This window comes from Ochotona curzoniae, unplaced genomic scaffold (assembly GCF_017591425.1).
Source record: "Ochotona curzoniae isolate NIBS_2020 unplaced genomic scaffold, NIBS_Ocur_1.0 scaffold_4683, whole genome shotgun sequence".
Taxonomy (NCBI): domain Eukaryota; kingdom Metazoa; phylum Chordata; class Mammalia; order Lagomorpha; family Ochotonidae; genus Ochotona; species Ochotona curzoniae.
In genome coordinates, this window is record NW_024467121.1 from 8,406,473 (window position 1) to 8,427,387 (window position 20,915).

The 20,915-nt window shown below is 47.5% G+C and overlaps 1 protein-coding gene across 6 annotated transcripts in view; it reads right to left on the minus strand.

The window, feature by feature from the left end:
• Window positions 1-15,282: 15,282 nt before the first annotated feature.
• The window catches only part of LARP4B (La ribonucleoprotein 4B), an 82,788-nt gene continuing 77,155 nt past the window's right edge, over window positions 15,283-20,915 (minus strand). For all 6 annotated transcript variants that reach the window (XM_040968104.1, XM_040968100.1, XM_040968101.1 and 3 more), the window contains 3 exons: window positions 20,671-20,795; window positions 20,463-20,571; window positions 15,283-19,123 (listed from right to left, as the gene is read on the minus strand). In XM_040968104.1, coding sequence (XP_040824038.1) covers window positions 18,836-19,123; window positions 20,463-20,571; window positions 20,671-20,795 — 522 coding nt within the window. In that variant the 3' untranslated portion in view covers window positions 15,283-18,835. The remainder of the gene's footprint in view (window positions 19,124-20,462; window positions 20,572-20,670; window positions 20,796-20,915) is intronic.

Genomic DNA, 20,915 nt, shown 5'->3' on the forward strand with positions numbered 1-20,915 from the left:
AGCACCATTTGAGCCAAGGCCAGGACAGTGGGCACAGGACATCACTGTCCTTCTGAGCCCTGGAGAGGCTCAGCTTCCCACCATGAAGAATTGTCACTAGAAGTTGCCGCCAGGTCACCTGTGCTGTCTCTAGACTCTTCTCACAAGACTTGGCAGGAAGGGGCTGGGGTGTTATCAGTTTATAGGCTCATCACAGGCACTAGCAGAGGAGGCGCAGGAATCACATGTGGCAGACCAATGAACGGGGGACAAGCACTGTTCCCAAGGGTCTCTGTCTCTGTTTGGGACTCCTCTTGCAGCACCATCCAGCACACAGCCCACTGTGGCCAGCAGCCTGGCCTCAGGGGTGGGGATAGGAGCGGGTCTCAGAGAAGGAGAGGCTGCGCTAAGATTCCTGGTGTCTGCAACCCTGAGCGGGTGGCCCCTTGGGAAGATGGACCTGAGCTGACACACAGTCCCCAGGGAGGAACTGAGGCAGAAGGAGGACAGAGAGGCTGGGGTGAGGAAGGAAGAATCAGTGTTTAATGGAAATAGAGTTCCAGTTTGGGGGAAAAAAACAAAAAAACAAAACAAAACAAAAAAACCTCCTGGACCTGGATGGTGATAATGACTATAACAACGTGAGAGTCAAAATGGTGAAAACAATAAAAGGTCTATATTTTTTACCAGAAAAAGAAAAAATAAGAGTCAGCCTGAGGGATCAGAAGTATAACAAAGGATGAAACGAGGCACTAAGTTTGGGGCCAGGATTCAAATGTTAAAATGGGGTTCATTAGGCTCAGCCTTGGGCTTCAGGCAACCCTAGGAACAGAAGGCAGAAAGATATGGGAATGGAGTGAACAATCCTAAATTATACTTGCGCTATTCCTGATCCTGGCCCCAGCAACCAGCTGAAGACAGGGAAAGTCTGGCCATCCTAGGCTGGAGTTCCCACCTGTGGTACTTGGGCTGAGGTCTTCAGGGCTTCTCTTCCAGTCTAATCCCCATCTAATCTCTTGCTGGAGTCCCTGGCAGCAGAGAGCCCACCGAGCAGTGGACACATGGCTGCTACTACCTGGATATTCTCCCTGCGTGTTCACATGGGGCAGGTCGGACTTGGATGTTTACATCTGGACAACATGGTTCAACCAACACCTGGGCAACTCCTGGGCTGCTGGCCTCCCAGGCTGAGGCCAGTTGGATTTGAGAGGCACTTGTGAGCACTTGATGGTTTAGTATGAGAAATACAATGAGAGAATTACAGTTTTTGAGATGAGTACATATGGCAAAAGTCATTTTTGGGTGACTGGATCTAATATCTATTTATGTGACTACCTTGTTTTACTTGGATGCAGCTGGCATTGTATTGTGATCAGGATATAAGAATCTATTAACTTCCAAATTCTTGACTCCCTCAGAACAGATATGCATCCATAATAAAGAAAAGAAAGAGAAGAAGGAAGGAAGGAAGGAAGGAAGGAAGGAAGGAAGGAAGGAAGGAAGGAAGGAAGGAAGGAAGGAAGAAAAGAAATGGGAATTCTTGAGATAGCAGGCAGCCATGAAGGGGGAAGACATGCCTCTCCATCCAGTTTGGGAGCATTCCTGCCTGATGGGGTCCAGGCACCAGGACCATCAGCCCATCCAGGGCAAAGCTGCTACTGCCTGCAACAAACTTCCACAAACCAGCTCAGTCTGCCCCTTTACCCCACCAGGGACCCACAGGGAAAACTGCCGTACATTCTCCACAGAACAGACCAGCCTGGCCCTGATCTCTGTGACTGAAAGGAAACTTACGGGTACTTGGCCACTGCATCCCTCCAGTGAAGGGTCCACCAACAGCTCACAGGACAGGTGTACATCCTGCCATGAAGCAGGCGGAAAAGGAGCTGAGTCACTCCTTGCTCCCACACCATGGGCTCTTGCATGCACAGGAACAATAAGCTGTGTCCCTCCATGTCACCTCCCTCCAGCTCTTCTCCAGAACGCTCCTCTCTGCCTGTGTCCACTGTCCTCCTGGCTCCCTCGCACAGCGCCAGGGAGCAAAACCCGCTGGCCCTCCTATCCCTGTGGCTGTGAACACAGCATGCTTCTTCTCACCCTCTAGAAACTGACGCCAACTCACTTCACATGCGTGGTTTTGTACTTCTTGTGCTGAACTGGAGTTAACACGCTCTATTTGAAGAGGGAGGAGCGACTTAATTCTAGCAAGACACCAAATAGTTTTCTGTTTTCAAACATCCTTATTGATCTCTTTTCTCCTCTTGCTGTGTGATTTACTCAGCTGATTAGTTTTAACGAGCACCTGGAGAGTAATTCAGAAAAAACACTAGAGGAATTCATGGCCCGGTTAGTGGAAAAAAGAGAGAAAAAGTGAAGAGACTGAGATGGTGAGCACTTAGGAGAGATTGCGTTCAGCCGGTCTTCTTGCAGGAGACACACCTGATACCCTCCCAGCGGAACTGAACGCAGCGAGCAGGTGTGCTGGGAACAGCGGTGTGCTTCCAATGAGCTTCTGAGTCCCTGTAGTTAGAGTTACCGGGAGCCTCCTCCCCGGGGGACAGCGCTGTCAGGGCTCCCCTGGACCCTGCGCTGTCAGGGCTGCAGGTCACCTAGCTATCATCACCGCTGCTGAAGTTGCTTCTGCAAAGCCCTGTGGAGACTCAGGTTTCCCCAAGCATGACACTCGCCAAGCTTACTTGGTTCAGCCTCGGCCTGCAATGCTGGCATCCCATATGGGCACAGGTGGGAATACTGACTGCTCCACTTCCACTCCAGCTCCCTCCTGTGATTTGGGAAAGCAGTGGGAGATGATCCAAGTGCTTTAGCTCAAGCACCTGCATGGGAGACGCAGAAGTAGCTCCTGGCTTTGAACGGGCCCAGTACCAACCGTTGTGGCAATTTGGAGAGTGAACCCGCAGATGGAAGGAAGATTTTACTCTGCCTCTGTTTCTGTCTCTCCTTCCTTCTGTAAACCTGCCTTTCAAATAAAAATAAATATATCTTGGGCCCGGCGCGGTGGCGCAAGTGGTTAAAGGTCCTCGCCTTGCACGCCCGGGATCCCATATGGGCGCCGGTTCTAATCCCGGCAGCCCCGCTTCCCTTCCAGCTCCCTGCCTGTGGCCTGGGAAAGCAGTCGAGGACAGCCCAAAGCTTTGGGAACCTGCACCCGTGTGGGAGACCCAGAAGAGGCTCCTGGCTTCGGATCGGCATAGCATCGGCCATTGCGCTCACTTGGGGAGTGAATCATCGGACGGAAGATCTTCCTCTCTGTCTCTCCTCTCTGTATATCCGCCTTTCCAATAAAAAAAAAAAAAATAAATAAATCTTAAAAAAAAAAATAAATATATCTTTAAAAAGATGATCTGCAGTGGCACTCCCAGCTCGCACCACAGATCACACTGGCAGGAGAGGTGGTTGTCGTGGTAATTCCTCTGTCCCTTCTCCTGCCTCTTTCCCCTGCCATCATCAGGAAGTCAGAGAGCAAGCTTTCCTGGTTTGGCTGCTCCATCCTGTGTGCCGAGGTGTCCGGATGTCCAGATGCGTAGGGACCACCTGAGTGCAATGTTCCCATCCTGGAGGTGTTTTTTTCCCCATGTGGGAATGACTCAGGACAGGATTTCCATCAATAAACAAAGGCAGAAACTAGAAAGTTAAATAGATGGATTTGGGTGGTTTTCTACCACAAAGGAGCGTACTTTGGACCTAGAACATAAAGCGTAGTGATCCACTTCAAGTAATTTAAGAGAAAGACACTGTCAGGAGCCAATATCACATGATGAAGTGGATTCTTTTCTTTTTTTTTATTGAAAGGTGGATATACAGAGAGGAGGAGAAACAGAGGAAGATCTTCCATCTAATGGTTCACTCCCCAAGTGACCACAATGGCCAGAGCTGAGCACTCTGAAACCAGGAGCTTTTCTGGGTCTCCCGGCCACAAGCAGGGAGCTGGATGGGAAGCAGGGCCCGAGGGATTAGAACTGATAACCATATGGGATCCCAAGCATTCAAGGCGAGTATTTTGACCACTATGCTAGCGTGCCAGGCCCGATGAAGTGGATTCTAAGGAGGGCAGGATCCCAAAGGCCTGTGTCCAGATGTCAATGTTGAAGCTTTCCTCCTAGTGGAGATGGGGAGGACAGGGTGGGTAGGGAAAGCCAGGTGAGGCAAGGAAAGCTCCTGGCTTCAGGGTCTTGGAGCAATTCGTCCTGGGTTGCTAGGGCCATCTGGGGGAGTGAATCAGAGGAAGAAACCTCTCTCTTTTGTTTAAATAAATCAGTTTTTTTTTTTTTAAATGAGAAGTGACAGACTGAGAGAAATATTTTCAGAGCAGAGGACTAGCTCTGGAATACATGAGGAAAAGAGTTGTGGGGGGCTGAGTGGGTCCCCTCAACCTCCGCAGCAAAGGAGTCCCATTTTCTTTAGGATTTATTTGAAAGTCAGTTATATAGAGAGAAGGCAAAAAGGAGAGATCTTCCATCTCCTTATTAACCCTCCAGATAGCCTGAACAGCTGGAGCTGCACCAGGCTGAAGCCAGAAGCCAGAAACTTCAGTCCCGGCCTCCCATGTGGGCAGCAGAGGCCCAGCCACGCAGGCCGTCTTCTGCTGTTCTCCCAAGCCCTTACCTGGAAGCTGGATCAGCAGTTGGAGCAGCTGGGACTCGAACTGGCACCCATCTGCGATGTTGAAGTTGCAGGCAGAGGCTTTACACAACGCTGACCCCCTGAGGGGTCTTAAAAGGGTGGCCCAACAGGAAGCCTCTGGCACTAGCTGCCCCTTTACTGCTGCAGCAAACTCAAAACCGCTGGGGAGCAGAATTCAGAGAACAACAACTTCCATGTGTGTCCCCACGGAATAAACCTGGAGGTTCTAAAGGTTGAAATCCAAGGAGGAGCTTCTAAGACGAGCCCTCACGAGACCCTCAGCAGAAACGAAACATCGCACTGAACACTCTGCAGAGCTGAGCTGGAAGCCAGGCTCGCAGCTCTTTGCCTTTCAAACAAGAACAGAAAGGAAGACTCCCCACCGCCGGTAGGAAGGAATCCGAACCCTGCTTGCCTGAAGCCAGGCGTCGGGCGACCCCTAGTGGATCCGACTGGATGTGACCGGCACAACCACCTTGTGGAAATTTAAGGTCCCAGGTGTGTCCAAGGCCCCAAAGATCCGGGCCAGCTGGGCAGACCCTAAGCTATTCCAAACGAGATGCAAGTGAGGATCGAGACCCTTAAGAAGGCCGAGGACTGTGTCTACAGGCACTCGGAGTTCTTTCTAGTTCTGTTCTACGGAGTAAGCCCAAAGTAATTCATACTGTTTACTCCCAATTCCTTAATATGTATGTTCAAGTGTGTGTGCATCTGTGATCACAATCATAAAATCCCTTGATTCACACCTTTTCCACGTGGCCTGGACCCAAGGCACAAGGAATCCACGGTCTTCAGAACTAACTGACCTCTGGCTACAAGAGCCTCGAAGGGCATGGTTACCTAATGTTCCTCTTCCAGCTCTTAGGAAAAAAAAAAAAAACCTCCAGAAGAAGAGCTCGCTTGTGGTGGAAGGCCAAGCGGAGCTGACTGTGTGTGGTCAACACACAGTTCACCACTGGCCATGGGCTTCCTGGAATCCTGGAAGTGCCAGAGACTTCAGAGACCTGGCCTGGAGAAAATGCAGATACTCCACATGGATGGGGTGGGCATTGTGGGCCGCATCCCACGCCAGTCAGAGTCCTGGCTGCTCCTTTGCCTGATGTTGCACTTGGTAAAGCAGCAGCAGATGGCGCAAGCACAGCTGAGGTCTCTCCTAGCAGACCCAGATGGAGATCCAGGCTCCTGGCTTCAGCCTGGACCAGCCATGCCTCGTTGCCAGATTCGGTAGGGTGAGCCAGCAGATGGCAGATCTGTCTCTGCCTGCCAAAGAAAAATCAATAAGCACTATCTTAAAATAGAAAAAAATGAGAAAGTAGGGCCAGTGCCACGGTGCAACACGCTAATCTACCTGCAGTGCCAGCATTCCATGTGGGTGCCAGTTCGAGTCCCAGTTGTTCCACTTTTACTTCAGTTTGTGGTCTGGTAGGACAGCAGAAGATGGCTCAGCTCCTTGGCCCCTGCATGCACGTGAGAGACCCAGAAGAAGCTCCTGGTTTTACAGCAGCTCAGCTGTGGCTGTTGTGATCATTTGAGGGAAGAATCGGCAGATTGGGGCCTGGCGCGATAGCATAATGGTTAAGGTCCTCGCCTTGAACGCGCCGGGATTCCATATGGGCCTCGGTTCTAATCCCGGTAGCTTTGTGAGATGAAATTGATAGGATCCCACTGAAGATTTGTGCTTGGTGGCTCTCCTGAGGAAACATGCTCGCAAGACTGTGGCAAGCAGCCTTCCCGGGGCCAGCCTGATGGTGTGGCAGCCTAATCCTCTGTCTGTGGCATCTGCATCCCACATGGGCACTGGTTCATGTCCCGGCAGCTCCACTTCCCATCCAGCTCCCTGCTTATTACGTGGGAAAGCAGTGGAGGATGGCTCAAGTCTTTGGGCCACTGCATCTGTGTGGGAGACCTGGAGGAAGTTCCTGGCTCCTGGCTTTGGATTGGCTCAGCTCTGGCTGAAAATTGCTTACTGTCTTTCCTTCTCTCTATGTAATATCTGCCTTTCAAATAAAAATATATAATTTTTTTTTAAAGATTTATTTTTATTATTTTTTATTGGAAAGGCGGATATACAGAGAGGAGGGACAGAGAGGAAGATCTTCCATCCGATGATTCACTCCCCAAGTGAGCCGCAACGGGCCGATACTATGCCGATCCGAAGCCAGGAGCCTCTTCCGGGTCTCCCACGCGGGTGCAGGGTCCCAAAGCTTTGGGCCGTCCTCAACTGCTTTCCCAGGCCACAGGCAGGGAGCTGGAAGGGAAGCGGGGCTGCCGGGATTAGAACCGGCGCCCATATGGGATCCCGGGCGTGCAAGGCGAGGACTTAACCACTTGCGCCACCGCGCCGGGCCCAAAATATATAATTTTTTTGGTTAAAAGAAAAGACCCTAACATTCCAGGAGAAAGTAGCATGAGCTTGGAAAGTCACCCTGTCTCCACACATCCAGTTTCCCTGAAGACACGTAGGGACAGTACCATGGGAGTGTGGCTTACAGTGGGCTCACACAGGAGGTGGCATGCTGGCAACCCAGTCTTACCCATAGACCATGGTGGGCTTTGTGGGCATATCTGTTGCTGTTTGAATTGTACTGTTCTAAGCAAACACTGGATAGACTGCTCCTTTGAACAAGAGGGGTGCTAAAGAGGCTGCGGACCCCATGCCAGGGAGACTGGCAGGTTTGCGGGAAGACTGTCCCAGCTACTCCCCATTGATGAGCTTTCCCCACCCCCTGGGACCAGCCCACCTGAGTTTTCAACAGGAATGACAGGGTCCAGCTACTGCTTCTGATACTGGCAATCCACTTACAAGCACTGGGTCATGTCCCAGCCACTTCATTTTCGATCCAGCTCCTAGCTAATGCACCTGTAAAAGGAGCCGAATGGCCCTGGATGGAGTTTTCAGCTTCCTTGCCTTCTCCTGGCCCAGTCTCAACAATTGTAGCTGACTGGGGAGTGCACCAGCGGATAGAAGCTTGCTTGGTCTCTCTTTCTCTACTATGCTTTCTCTATAGTGAAAAGGCACACTGCAGGGTAGTGCATCTCCTGAAAGATGGCAAAAATGCCAGCACTGCAGGCAGAGGATCAGCTTTCTCCTCTGGGCTCAGGGTTTGGGTGCTGCTGGTTTTCATGGCGTTTCAGACATTTCCACATTCGGATGGGAATCTTGCTTGTTCTTCCCAGGGCTTGTTACCACATCTCAGCAGATGAAGTCAGCTCCCACATGGAAGCTGGAAACCGGGGTTGCTCCCTCCCTCCACCTCTCCTCCCCCTGCACTGTCCAGCAGGTGGGCCTGGGACCCTCCTTTAGCAGCTGCTTGCCACAGAAGCCTCCCCAGTGAGCTCTCTCTCCCCTCGCTCTTGATCGATATCCCCTCCACTCTGTTTCCCACAAGGCAGCAAGAATAATCTTCTAAAACACAAATTGCTTCACTCTGCATTTATTCAGGAAATTGAGAGTTTTTGTATGGTTCCAGATCCCAGGGAGGGAGTCATGCTACATATAAAATATATGTACAAATTTTGCCCCAGTGAGGTGTGCATCCTATTGGGGACCCGCAACTCATAAACAAGATAAACAAAGCATCTATTAGATGCTGATGGAGCAGTATGAGACAAATAAAGCAAGAAGCACAGTTCCCGCAAGGAGACAGTCAGGGAAGGTGTCACTGGGCAGAAGCCAGGCTGAAGTGGGGATTCAGTAGGCCAGTACGGGAAATGGCAGCACTAAAGGCCTGGGGAGAAGGAGGGCTGGGGTGCCCACCAGGGGAGGCCTCCAGGTCATGGCCAGCCCTGTGCTCTCTAGCTCGGTGAGGTGATGCCACAGCGCATGACTTTGAGCAAAGGTCACCTTGGCTGGTGTTGTCAGGGACCAACATGAACAGGGTGGCCAGTAATGAGCTGACTGTGATGCTTCCACGTCCACACGTCCAAGCAGCTTCCGGGATGGCTTGGGCAGAAAGAGACATTCGCTGCTCTAGGATGGAAAACCGCGCAGGTAGGTGTGGATGTAAGACTTGAGAGACGAGTAACTGCCTGAAGGGAGCTGTCAGCAGGATGTATGTGGGTGAGTTGTTTCCCATTGCGGATGTGGCAAGTTTGAGCTTTTTGCTTTTTGCACCTGTGCATGGTGAGCGGTGTTTATGGAGAAGCCCTGCGGGGTGAGGAAGGGGCGTGCAGATGGTGGTGGTGGAGGCGGGGTGTCAGCCTGTGGCTGACTCTTGCTGTGGCCATCCATCATCACATGGCCTCACCCAATGTTTGGAAAAGACCAGGGTCATCTACCCTGTGTCAGGGATTGTCTCAGGCACTGGAGAGAGGCGAGCAAGCAGCTGATGAGATCTGTGGGAGTCAGGTTCAAAGCAAAGAAGCAAAGTAGGTAGAAGGGGGACACGACAGAGTGTGGGCAGGGGCAATCTCCTAGTGCAGAAAGTAGAGGGGCAGAGGTGGGTACTCCAAGAATCTGAGATGGAGTCCATTTGCTTTGAAGGACAGAAAGTGCAGCTGATGACAAGCAAGGATCGGTTCAAGCATGAGGCACGTGGAGACGATGCTGCTTGTTTACAAGACTGTAAGCTAGCGAATGATGTAGTATGGTTCATACTGTGAAACAAAGCCCCTGGTTGACATGGTCAGGGAACTGGAGGAGATCACCTAAGAGGCTTTCCCAGGAGCTGTCTGTGGAGAATGCTGAATCTCCTTAATGACAGACTAAATGGAAGAGGGCAGAGATGAAATCAGGGTGGCCTGGGTTTGGGCCTGAGCTATTGGATGGCTGCCTGGGTCAGGCATTAACTGTGTTTCTGGAGAGCAGGAACAATCAAAGGCTAAGTGTTAACTAGAACACCTCTGAGATCAGGACCCAGGTCAGGTGACCATGTCAAGTCAGTGATCAGACACAAGAGACCGCAGTGTGAGGGGCCCTGTGGGGTTGGAGGTGAGCAGCCAAGTGTTAGCTGCCTCTTTTTTCCCCAACAATACCAGCTTCGGATAGGGGCTTTCCTCTTTGTCTTCACCTGCTCTGGATCGTGGTGGTAGCGGGTATGGTGTGAGGGGTTGATTTAACCGGTCTCAGAGCTTACTCCCTTGATGGGGCGCCAACTCCAGGCAAGAGATGAGAAGCTTTCTTTATTCATAAAAGCCACACAGAAGGAAATTCATTCTCGCTGTCGCCCTGGGGTGCTTCGCCTGCAGTACCTCCAGTACCTCCTGCTGGCCAGGAGGGCAGCATGGCCTCTCTGGCAGCCTTGAGCTTTTCCTTCCTCTGCAGTGACAGAGGCATGGTTCTGCAGCCCAGCCACGTGCACGCTGGCATTTCAGCTCTCAGGTGACATGGGGCAGGGTGTGTGTGGAGGGGATGGAAGGTAAAGGGGTACATTTTTAGAGTCCTGGTAACGTGCAAGAGAATAATGGGAAAAAATGTGACTATGGAAGAGAATGCACCAAACAGTTGTCGGAAGATGGGAGGGCAACTGTGAACTGGGCCTTCTGCGGAGGCAGATGACTTGGATGCTCCCATCTGTGTGGCACCCTTCTTCCCTGCCCTCTGTCCCAACCCTCATGTGCACCTGCACTAGTAATGAGCCACCCCCAACGGCTTTTGCTTCTTTGCATCAAGGTAGATTCATACAAGGGCTTCCTAAAACAGACTCGGTGAGGACTGTAGCTGACAAAGGGGCGGCCCACAAGCTTCAGCATGCTCAGCCATTGGACCTGCCTCTATGCTCCCAGCTCACCTTTCAGGAAGTGTAAGGCTCACCCAGACTGTCTCTTCATAGCTGCCTGGGTTAAGATATCAACACATTTGCCCATGGGTCCACCTTCCAGCATGCCCTGTTGGTGGGTCAAGGTTGCAAAGAAGCCACATGCTGTGACTGACTTGTAAGATGCACTCCACCTTTTGCTGCCGAGTTTCAATGATGCTGTCAGCAATTGCTCTAAATACTTGTGATCAAACTTACTCTTTGGATTTTTTTTCCCAAAAATAATATACTGGCTGCAAACAAACCTGACAAGAATATAAACTGGATTAAGGCAAAAGGGGACCTGCCAACACATACCAGCATACTGGGAGACTCAGGAAGGAGTTGTGGCCTCAGGACTGGTTTGAAACTGTGTTGTCCGTGATGTCAGAGTCCATCACTCCATGCAATCTTTTTTATTTTTTTAAAGATTTATTTTTATTATTCTTATTCTTATTATTTTTTATTGGAAAGGCGGATATACAGAGAGGAGAGACAGAGAGGAAGATCTTCCATCCGATGATTCACTCCCCAAGTGAGCGCAATGGCCGATGCTATGCCGATCCAAAGCCAGGAGCCTCTTTCGGGTCTCCCACGCAGGTGCAGGGTCCCAAAGCTTTGGGCCGTCCTCGACTGCTTTCCTGGGCCACAGGCAGGGAGCTGGAAGGGAAGTGGGGCTGCTGAGATAGAACCGGCGCCCATATGGAATCCTGGGCGTGCAAGGCGAGGACCTTAGCCACTGCGCCACCGCGCCGGGCCCACTCCATGCAATCTTCAAAGCAGCCTCAGAGGAGTAAAAATGGTTCTGCCGTGATGGCCTAGTGGCTAAATCCTCATGCTCCAGGATCCCACAGGGGTGCCAGTTCACGTCCTGGTTGTTCCAATTCCCATCCAGCTCCCTGCCTGTGGCCTGGGAAAGCAGCTAAGGATGGCCCAAAGCCTTGGGACCCTGCACCTTCATGGGGTACCTGGAAGAAGCTCCTGGCTCCTGGCTTTGGATCGGTACAGCTCTGGCCATTGTGGCCACTTGGAGATTGAACCTGTGGATGGAAGATAACTTTCTGTCTCTCCTCTCTGTAAGTCTGCCTTTCCAATAAAAATCTTAAAATCAAGCAAAAGGCTCTGCTGTTTTCCTCTCCGCTCTCAATGTCCTCAACCCAAACCACCCAGAGAAGTTTCCATGTGTTGTCTTCTAACTCATAACTTACTTGTGGCCACAGGAATGATATGCCTAAGAATGAGGGGTCAAACCACCAAAAATGTCTAGCAGAGAACAATGGAGAATTTCTCAAAGAACCTGGATGCTGTTGGACTGGGTCAAGTACAGGTTGGAGAGCACCCTGTGTCACCCTAACAGCATCATGGGCAGGCACTGCTAGGATTCCATTCAAAAATGGATCAGCCTTAGAGAGATCCGACAACTTGTTCAAGACTGTGTGGGGCCCAGTTCATATCCCATGCAGCTCCCTGCTGGTGGCCTGGGAAAGCAGTCGAGGATGGCCCAAAGCCTTGGGGCCCTACTCCTATGTGGGAGACCTGGAAGATGTTCCTGGCTCCTGACTCTGGATTGGGGCAGTACCGGCCGTAGCAGTCACTTGGGGAGTGAATCACTGGGTTAAAGATCCTCCTCTCTCTCTCCTCTTTGTATATCTTTCCAATAAAAAAATAAATAAATCCTTAAAAAAAGACTGTGTGGGCAGAGGATACCTGAAGAGGTGACTGTCCTGGAGAACCCCTAACTGGGTCAGTCCAGAGATTTGCCCCTCCCCCTACCTCAGTAATTCCTGGCCCAGAATTAAGACTGGAAAAATTATCATGTCCAGTGAGGCAAGAGAAAAAGAAAACAGAAACTGGAGAATAAAAAAATGGCAGACATAGCCATAACATGTCAATAATTCCTTTAAGTGTTAATAAACTAAGTACACAGATTGGCAAGACTAGGTTTAAAAACATAACCCAACTATATATTGTCTACAGGTAACTCTTTTCCATACAATGAGATAAATGAGTGGAAAGTGAAAGGACAGAAAACTATGTCACAAAAACCTTGATTAAAAAAAAAAAAAACACCAGGAATGTATACATTCATATCAAATAAAACTACACAAGAAGAATTTCCTAGGATCTAATGGAGAGCTTAACAGCAGAAGGGTGGATCCAATAAGCAGACATAACAATCCGAAACACACATTCACCAAACAACAGTTTCAAAACATAAAGCAACAACAGACCGAGAAAGAGAAACTGCAAAACAAACATACTACTACAGTTAGGGACTTCACCACACACCACTCTCAATGATTCTAGAAACAATTAGAAAGTTACCACTCAGGATACAGAATTGAATACTCTGAGCACCCAAGAGGAGGTAACTGACATTTACAGAGCATTCAGGGTCAAAGCTTTATGACATTTAAGAGAGCTGAAATCATAAAAGCATTCTGACCTCAACAATATCATTAGAAATCACTAACAGAATGACAACGGGAAAATCTCTAGACATCAGAGGATACAAAGTGCTGCCGGTTTGTCTGTGGGTCAACAAGAAATGGTGGGAAAGACACAGAACTACCCGAGCAGTGATGACTGCGACATTTCTAGCTCTGCTTTATGAGAAAATATTTTCAATCAGCTCAGTTCTTTCTGAGCAATATCAACTCTAAGGCGGCTTGGGAAAAATGAGACAACCCAGCAGCTTGTAGCTGGGATACTCGGATGGCACGTTGCTCTTTCTTGAAGGGGTGTGTGTGTGCCAGGGCTGCTTTCCTTTTCTCTGGCAACTCCACTGCCTATAAAACAGAATCACCACTTGCTGCACCTCCATTCTTAATTCTCAATAACTGCTAATAGGCTGGGTCCTATGGGGCTGAGGTGCCGAGCAGTGTCCTAAGTCACACACTCACGAGGGAGTGAGCCCAGGGGCAAAAAAAAAAAAAAAAGTGTTTTGAATTTGCAAAATTAGATTCATGCTGAATCTGAATCCCTTCCGGGGGTGCTAGCAGCACTGGCCACAGAATAGGCTCTGAGCATGCAGCAGCACACCCTGGTGATGTGTTTCCTTTTGCTGCTAAGGCAGCCACTGGGCTCCGAGATCTCCAATTCTAACACTCGGAAATCATCCTCCAACTTCATTAATCAGTCATTTCCTTTGCTTCAGTGAAAGAAACGAACTATGCACAGTATAACTTCTCAATGAGCAAAAACTCGTATTTCTAATTTCATCTTCTCAGACTTCTTGGAGTGCCCTTGTATTTAGAATCTGCGTAGAATTAGCCCTCTGGTTCTCCACACTTCACAGTTCAAGTCTAGAACAGTCACAGAGAAATGCATTAGCTCCTGTGTCAGTTTCGGTGTAAAGATCCATGGTCAATGCTGCTACCATGGCGGCCGCAGGGCAGGTGTATCTAGTTCTCCATCCTTTAAGCTTTCCTAAACTTGCTCAAGTACAATGAACTGGTTCAGTAGGTGTGGGATGCAGAAAATCGGTTTCTGCACAAGTACTCTACGTACAGCTGTTTAAAGTGCAGAGGCACCCTGGGATGGGTGGGATAAACAGGGGATACTACTGCAGAATGACAAATGACTCTCAGAAGGGACCCATTTTACTTGTAAACACCCTGTGGCTTTGCACTGACAGAAGTTAACGTTACAGCCAGCTTTCCAAATGTAAGGGCATAAACATTAATCCTGCACAGATAGGCATGAATTTAGCTATGCAAGAATAAACCTGGTCTTGAACAAAACTATTTGGGATGGGGGGGGCGGCGGTCCTTGCCCCTGTGGCACGTGGTGTGGGAGGTGGGAGGTCGGAATGCACTCCTGAAGCTTAGTCTCTTGGACACTGCCAGCTTGCCAGCTTGCCAGGGCAGGGCTCAGTCTCCCGCTTTGGCTGAGCACTCCTGATGCAAGGCACAAGTTCTACAGATGCTGGGAAGCCAAATAATGAGGCCTCTCTATATGATGGTGACATAAATGCCTGCACAGAACATGTAAGTGTAACTCTCAGCAGTGTAGATGATGGATGAATCAAGTGCTCTGACGTCCATACAGAAACAGCAGACACATTACAGTCAGCTGGGAAAGCATCCCGGTGTATCTGGACAGTAACACTATAAATAACCAAGTGACATTAAGTTGATACCTGAAAAGGTAACTTTCAGAAGGCAAAAGAGTTAAGATTAGGTTCCAATCTCAGACAACACAAACACACACACAGTCAAGTCCAGCCAGATTAAGATACTATCTTTATGATTCTCAGCGGAAAAGACTTCTCAAACAAGACCAAGACTCCCAAACAGTAAAACGGAAAACTGATTAATTTTACTATACAATTAAAAGTTGCTACTCTAAGATAAATGATAAACTGAGCAAAAACATTTGTAACATTTATAACAAAATAGCCAAAACAAAATCAATTCAGTGTGATTATCTAGTCCTTCAACAGGAAACAGACAAGACAAGGCAATTCACAGAAGAGGGAGATCAGTCAACAGACATCCCAATCAGATTGTGTCCACTAAACAGCAAGCTTGCAGTTTTCACCGTCTTCCCCTGGGTGGAGCAGCATCACTAACTCTAGTTTCTACTCACTGCTCTAGTTTTGTGATGTGAAAACTCAGTGTCTACTCCAAACAACCTCCTGGAGACACAGCAGGGGTGATGGTATCCAGCCAACCCTATGCAGGGGTGCTTATCTTTGTGGTAAATCACGGATGTAATGACTGTCTCCCCAGGAATATATGGTTTATAATGCTGCCTCTGAATCCCAACTCGCACAAGGCACAGAGGCCTTTATAACGCAAGCAGCTTGGGCGCCCACATTTCCTTCTCATTTACAATGATGGAGATACATTTAAAAAAAAATCATTTTTATAAAGGATGAGTTGTGGCAGAACTTTTTAATTTAAAAGAAAATCAAAAGAAAAACTGAACAGTGCCTAAATCTTTATTTTTCATAACCTACATTTTTTTTTCAAATTAGACAGTTTTACACTGAATGACACAAAAGGAAACTTAAATTACCAATAGTTTACATGTAAGCTTGATTCCAGTCTTAATGAAAAGAAGAACAAAAACAAAAGACCCTCAAGAACGCTTCCATATTACACTCCCATTTTGTGGATTGGCAGCTGTGAGTGCTCCTCAAACCTTGGATTGTCTGCTGCTTTCCGTGTAACAGGCTACAAAGCGCACAAAACCCACAACTCTAACTCACTCAAGGGGATACAAAGACAGGTATGCACCATTAGTCACCTGTTGGGAGACACCGAACCAGTTTTTAAATGTAAACTGCAGACATCCTGACTACTACGGCAACGTAAGACATTCAAGAGACTGGATGATGGCAACCAGGGATGCACTGACAGGGGGACTGATGGCAAACATGACACCAACTCGTAAGAGAACAACTACTCCACTAGCAATTCATGTCTGGTGAAACGAGGCCAGATTTTTATTCCTATATCTCCAGATGGTGAATTAACACCGCACAATTCACAAGTTAAAATATCATTTGTGATTGCTGTACCTCTGATTCTGTAACTTGAGGTAATGCTTGGCAGGTGTGAGTGAGGAGGTGTGGGCAGAAGTGGAAGAACAACTTAAATTAAAAAAAAAAAGTATGAAAGCCACATACTATTAAGCTGTGACATCCCACAGCCTCTGTGTCATCACATCACAGCTTCCTATTGCAAACAACTTCCTTTTTTCTTTTTCTGAGTGGAAAATCTCAAAAGTAATATCAGACAGGATTTTTTCTTTTGGACATTAAACAGCTATTTGGCATATCACCTTTGCTTAGTTAAGAATGCTATAAAAATCACATCTGAGCAAGGTTTCAGCTCTTGATGCCACAGACTGTCGCTGGCTATGGGGTAACCACAGTGTACTGACCTTATCCAAACAGCAGCAGAGCCTGCCGGAGCAACCCCTTTCCTGAGTGACGAGCTATGCCACGTGTCCACCTGCCTTCCTGCTCGCAGCTCTTAAGAGCTTTACTCTTGCTCACAACCAGCCTAGCACAGCCGGCTCTAACCACACACACTGTGTTGCCAAGCTCACCCAGTGGGAAAGGACTTCTCATTACTAAAAACCCATTTGGTATTTGGAGTTGAATGTGGCTGACAATACCCAGGCACCTCCTCCAAAGAAGTGACATGCAGGGCCCAGGTCTCAGAGCGTTTACAGCGTATTAGTAGTCTGGGTTTAAGAGATCAATAAATTATTTGAGTTTTTGTTCAGCAATCTGACAAAGAAATTAATTTCCGTGTTCCTTTCACAGGCATCTGACACATACAAGCACTGTGTGTATTTCTACATCTTTGAATAATGACTATTGCTCAGAAGGAAATGGCCAGACACATCAGGCATGCTTTCCTCAGTAGGATAAATCACACTTCGTATTGGATGACTTCAATTTAGCAGATTCTCTTCCACTTTGACTTGAAGGCCCTGCCAGCTTCTGCTGTCTACCACACTGTACTTGAAAACCCGTTCACATTAGGTGTGATGAGTATGTCTTTACATACTTGGGAAGAGGATGCAAACACCTGATGGCTTCCAACAAGACTTTCCATTTCCCTTTTGTAGCAAAGAAGCAAAATCAGTTCAGCACACCAGTATGCGGAGGGGGAAAAAAAAAACAACAAACCTCAACAAATTAAAATAATATTCAAACCACAACATTTAGTTTATCTACATCCAGCTCAACATCAACATTTATAATATATCAATAATTTTTATCAGATTTTCTCTGTAGGGTACCTTTTTAATATGTTCTGATTATTTACAACTGTACAAGCAAAGCACACTCCCAAGTGCACATATTTAATACAGTATCAACTATTTGCATTTACAGGATTTTTTCAACAATCTGAAAAAAGATCAACTGTTTTAAGATCCTTAAGGTATATTACAAAAACTACTGCTAGTTCTTGTACTACGGTATGCTTACTCAGTGAAACTAGCGACAGGAGATTCACATGGTAACTGAGTAATTCTGATCCACTCATGCCAACCCAGGGGCCGGTCTCCACGAACTCTAAGCTGTCTTATACAAAAGTTAAGGCAAAGTCATTTTCAAGTTTAAATAAAATTCAAGTCTTTTAAATATTGGATGGAAATAATTTTTTTAAGAAAAAGAAAAAACAAACCTCAGTCTTGTTAAATAACATTTTGTGGAATAAACTGTATGGTTACATGTAGCAGAAAATATCTTAATGTCTGCTGCTTAGAATACTTAAACAAAAAATTTAGGCATTTTAAAACAAAATAATTTATATTTAAATTTATTATAAACTTGCTAACTTTAGTGCATCCTTGTTCTTCAGAAGTGCAACACTTCCAGAAGTGAATCAATGAGACCCTCGTCTTGGAGGTAAAAAGAGCAACAAAACTTTGTCCTCCACCAGCCAAAGGGGGGAAAAAACCACAAACAGCATTCTCTCACCAGTACAGAATGTTTAAATGCATGTGCTGCTGCAGAGGTTCAGGAAGACTTCCACAAGGAGCTGACTAAGCTGAGGACTCTCTGGTGAGAGTGCTAGGGGGACATGGACAGAAATGTGCATGGAGCAGGTGCACCCGGCCAGCAGCCAGAGCAGCCAGCTCACAGGGAGCAGGACATCATGGTACAACTTCCTGGCAACACGTCAGTGGGCAACAAAGTGTATTTTCACATAGGTGCTATTCACAATGTGCTTTGAATCGATTTTACATAATAGCCACTTGAAACTGGAGGGAGAAGCTGGCTACTTGCCGGCAGGACAGCAACACTCTGAGCTTTCATGTTTCTCTAGGGTGCTCAGCAGGCTCATTCCGCGCACTGGATCAAAAAAGGCCTATGTGTACATATATACGCATTTTTAAATGCTAAAATCACTTGTTAACAGTTTAGATGAAAGCACAGCTCCCATACCAATATGTTGGCGACCTGACAATGCCAAACCAATTTCTTCTCCCCGAAGGTCAAGGCTGCCCTTACCAGCCCTCATCCACTTGTGTGGGCATCTGAGATACACACTTGCAGATCAGTTATTTTTTTTTTTTCTAAATGAAGTAGCACAGTTCCCTTAATTTAGAAAAACTCACTATAGATAGCTTGCATTCAGAGCCACATGGAGGCTTCATTAAACAAACAAACAAACAAAAACCCCCACTAAAACAAAAAACAACATCAATCTGTTGGGATAAATGCATTTTCTATCCTGAAAAAAAATCAGACTTATGCATCACCTCCAGTTAAGCACCAACCTAAAATAAGGTTTATATTAATTAAATCCTGAAAAACAGATTTTTCTTTTCTTTTTTTTTTCAAGAGGGGAAGAATCCGACTCACAGAAGAAAAATAACTTGCAGGCTTTCCATGGGCCTCACATACACTGCAAGTGCCTAACCAGCAACTCATTCTCGTACTTGAGTGGGATGAGTGTTTTGTTTGTGGTTAATACAGCTGTTTGCACCCCCTCTCAGATGCACGGCTTTCACTGAGGAGATTTGGGGGGCGTGTTCTGTTCTCTGTTCAGACGCTTGCCAACAGCCGGGGGCGAGGGCCGGCGTCCTGGCTGCCTCCTCTGGTCCTTGGGGGCTCCGGGAGTGGACTTGAGGCCAGGGGGCTCCCTGTATCTCTCCACTGGCTCAGCAAGCTTCTTCTCCTCCTTCCCACAACCGACAGTGTTCAGCTTTTGTTCTTTTTGTGGCTGCAATGGGGAGGAAGGAGGATCTTTACTCGTTCTCTGACAAATCTCTGCGTAACTGGGCTTTCGCAATTCCTGGAAACACACAAACATGGAATCATGAATCAAACGGTTTCTCCAGGGATGACATGGGAAATAAACCATACTTCCAACAAAAACAAAATTCTCCATTGCAACCAAACAGCCACCATCCCGAGCACTTTCCTTTTAGAAACTTCATAAAATTCACCAAGTATAGCTCCAATGCAATACAAACTTTCTCTCAGAGACTGCTGAAATACCATTTAAAATGGGTAAAATTAGAAGAAGTGCACAAAAGAAAACTGCTGAATGAAATCTAAGAAGGGGTCTAAGAAAGAAAGAAAAATAAACTCCTAGGGCCCAGCCTGATGGATCAGTGGCTAAATCCTTGCTTTGTACATGCCACAATCCCACAAGGGCTCATGTCCTGCCTGCTCCACTTCACACCTAGTTCCTTGCTTGTGGCCTGGAAAAGGAGCTGAGGATGGCCCAAAGCCTTGGGATCCTCCACCGGCACGCACGTGGGGAACCAGGGGGCTCCTGGCTTCAGATTGGCTCAGCAGTAGTTGGTGTGGCCACTTGGGGGAGTGAACCAGCAGAGGATCTTTCTCTCTCTCTGTAACTTTGTCTTCCCAATAAAAATAAATAAATGTTAAAAGAGCCTCAGTGATATTTAAAAAAAAAAAATTTCTGGAAAGATACACAAATACTGCTTTCTCTTGTGTTTCCTTCAGCACACAAGGCAAGCCATCACTAACAGAAGGCTCTGAGGGGCTGGGCCTTTGTCATACTAGTTAAGATACCACCAGGGACAACTGAACCTTCCATCTGCTGGCTCAGAATGGCCACAAGAGCAGGAGTTGGGCCAGGTGGAAGTCAGGAACTAGCAACTCCATCTGGGTCCCCCGTATGAGCAGTGGGAACCCAAGTTCTTATACCATTAACCACTGCTCCTCGGGTACGTTAGCAGGGAGGTAGATTAGAAGCAGAGGAGCTGTGACTCAAACCAACACCCCAATATGGGATGTGGACATCCCAAGTACCACAGTACCTACCCCAGTTTTGCTTAACTCTTCAACACACAAGACACAAATTTACAGTAAGTGCTAAATTGGGCATCAACTCTACAGAAGAGAAACTAGGATCTTGTTATCACCCAAGAAACCTTTATTAACCAACACTGAAATTAAGATGATGTTACAGTTGTGAGAAACCATCAGAGCAATTAATCGAATATACTGGACATTTCATAGAGGAAAACAACATGAACAGACACAAACAAAAACCCATGAAATGCCACTTGTTTGAAGATTCAGTGCATGCAGAAGGCTGTAACTTTCCACCACGCCAGAGACTACGTGACTTCTGTATGAGGGCAGGGCTGGCTACTTACTGTGGCAGCTCCGTTCACCTGCACCGATTTACATGCAGTTGTAGGAAGGACAGAAGGGACTCTGTCCACGCTGTGGGTTTCCCTCTGCTTTTCTACCACCTTGGGATCCCTGTAAAAAAGAAAATGCCACCAGATCCATGAACTGTAACATCACAGATTACTGAAACAAGTAAACCCCAACAAATGTTGGCAGAACATGAATACTCACTCAGGTAAATGCGCAGGGGAAGGGGATCGTTCGTACGTTGCTGATACAGCACAAGAAGCCGGCAACGAGGGCTCTCTGGGGACCACTACGGGAATAGTGTTTGTACTTGCGTCTGCATTGAGGCTCTGAAAAGCAGCAGAGTTAGTTGACAACAAAAAAGCATTTGTCAGATCTATGCCCAAGGGATTATGGGTCTAATACAAATACAGAGAGCTCTAAATCATGCCCAATGTTTCTTTCTGTCT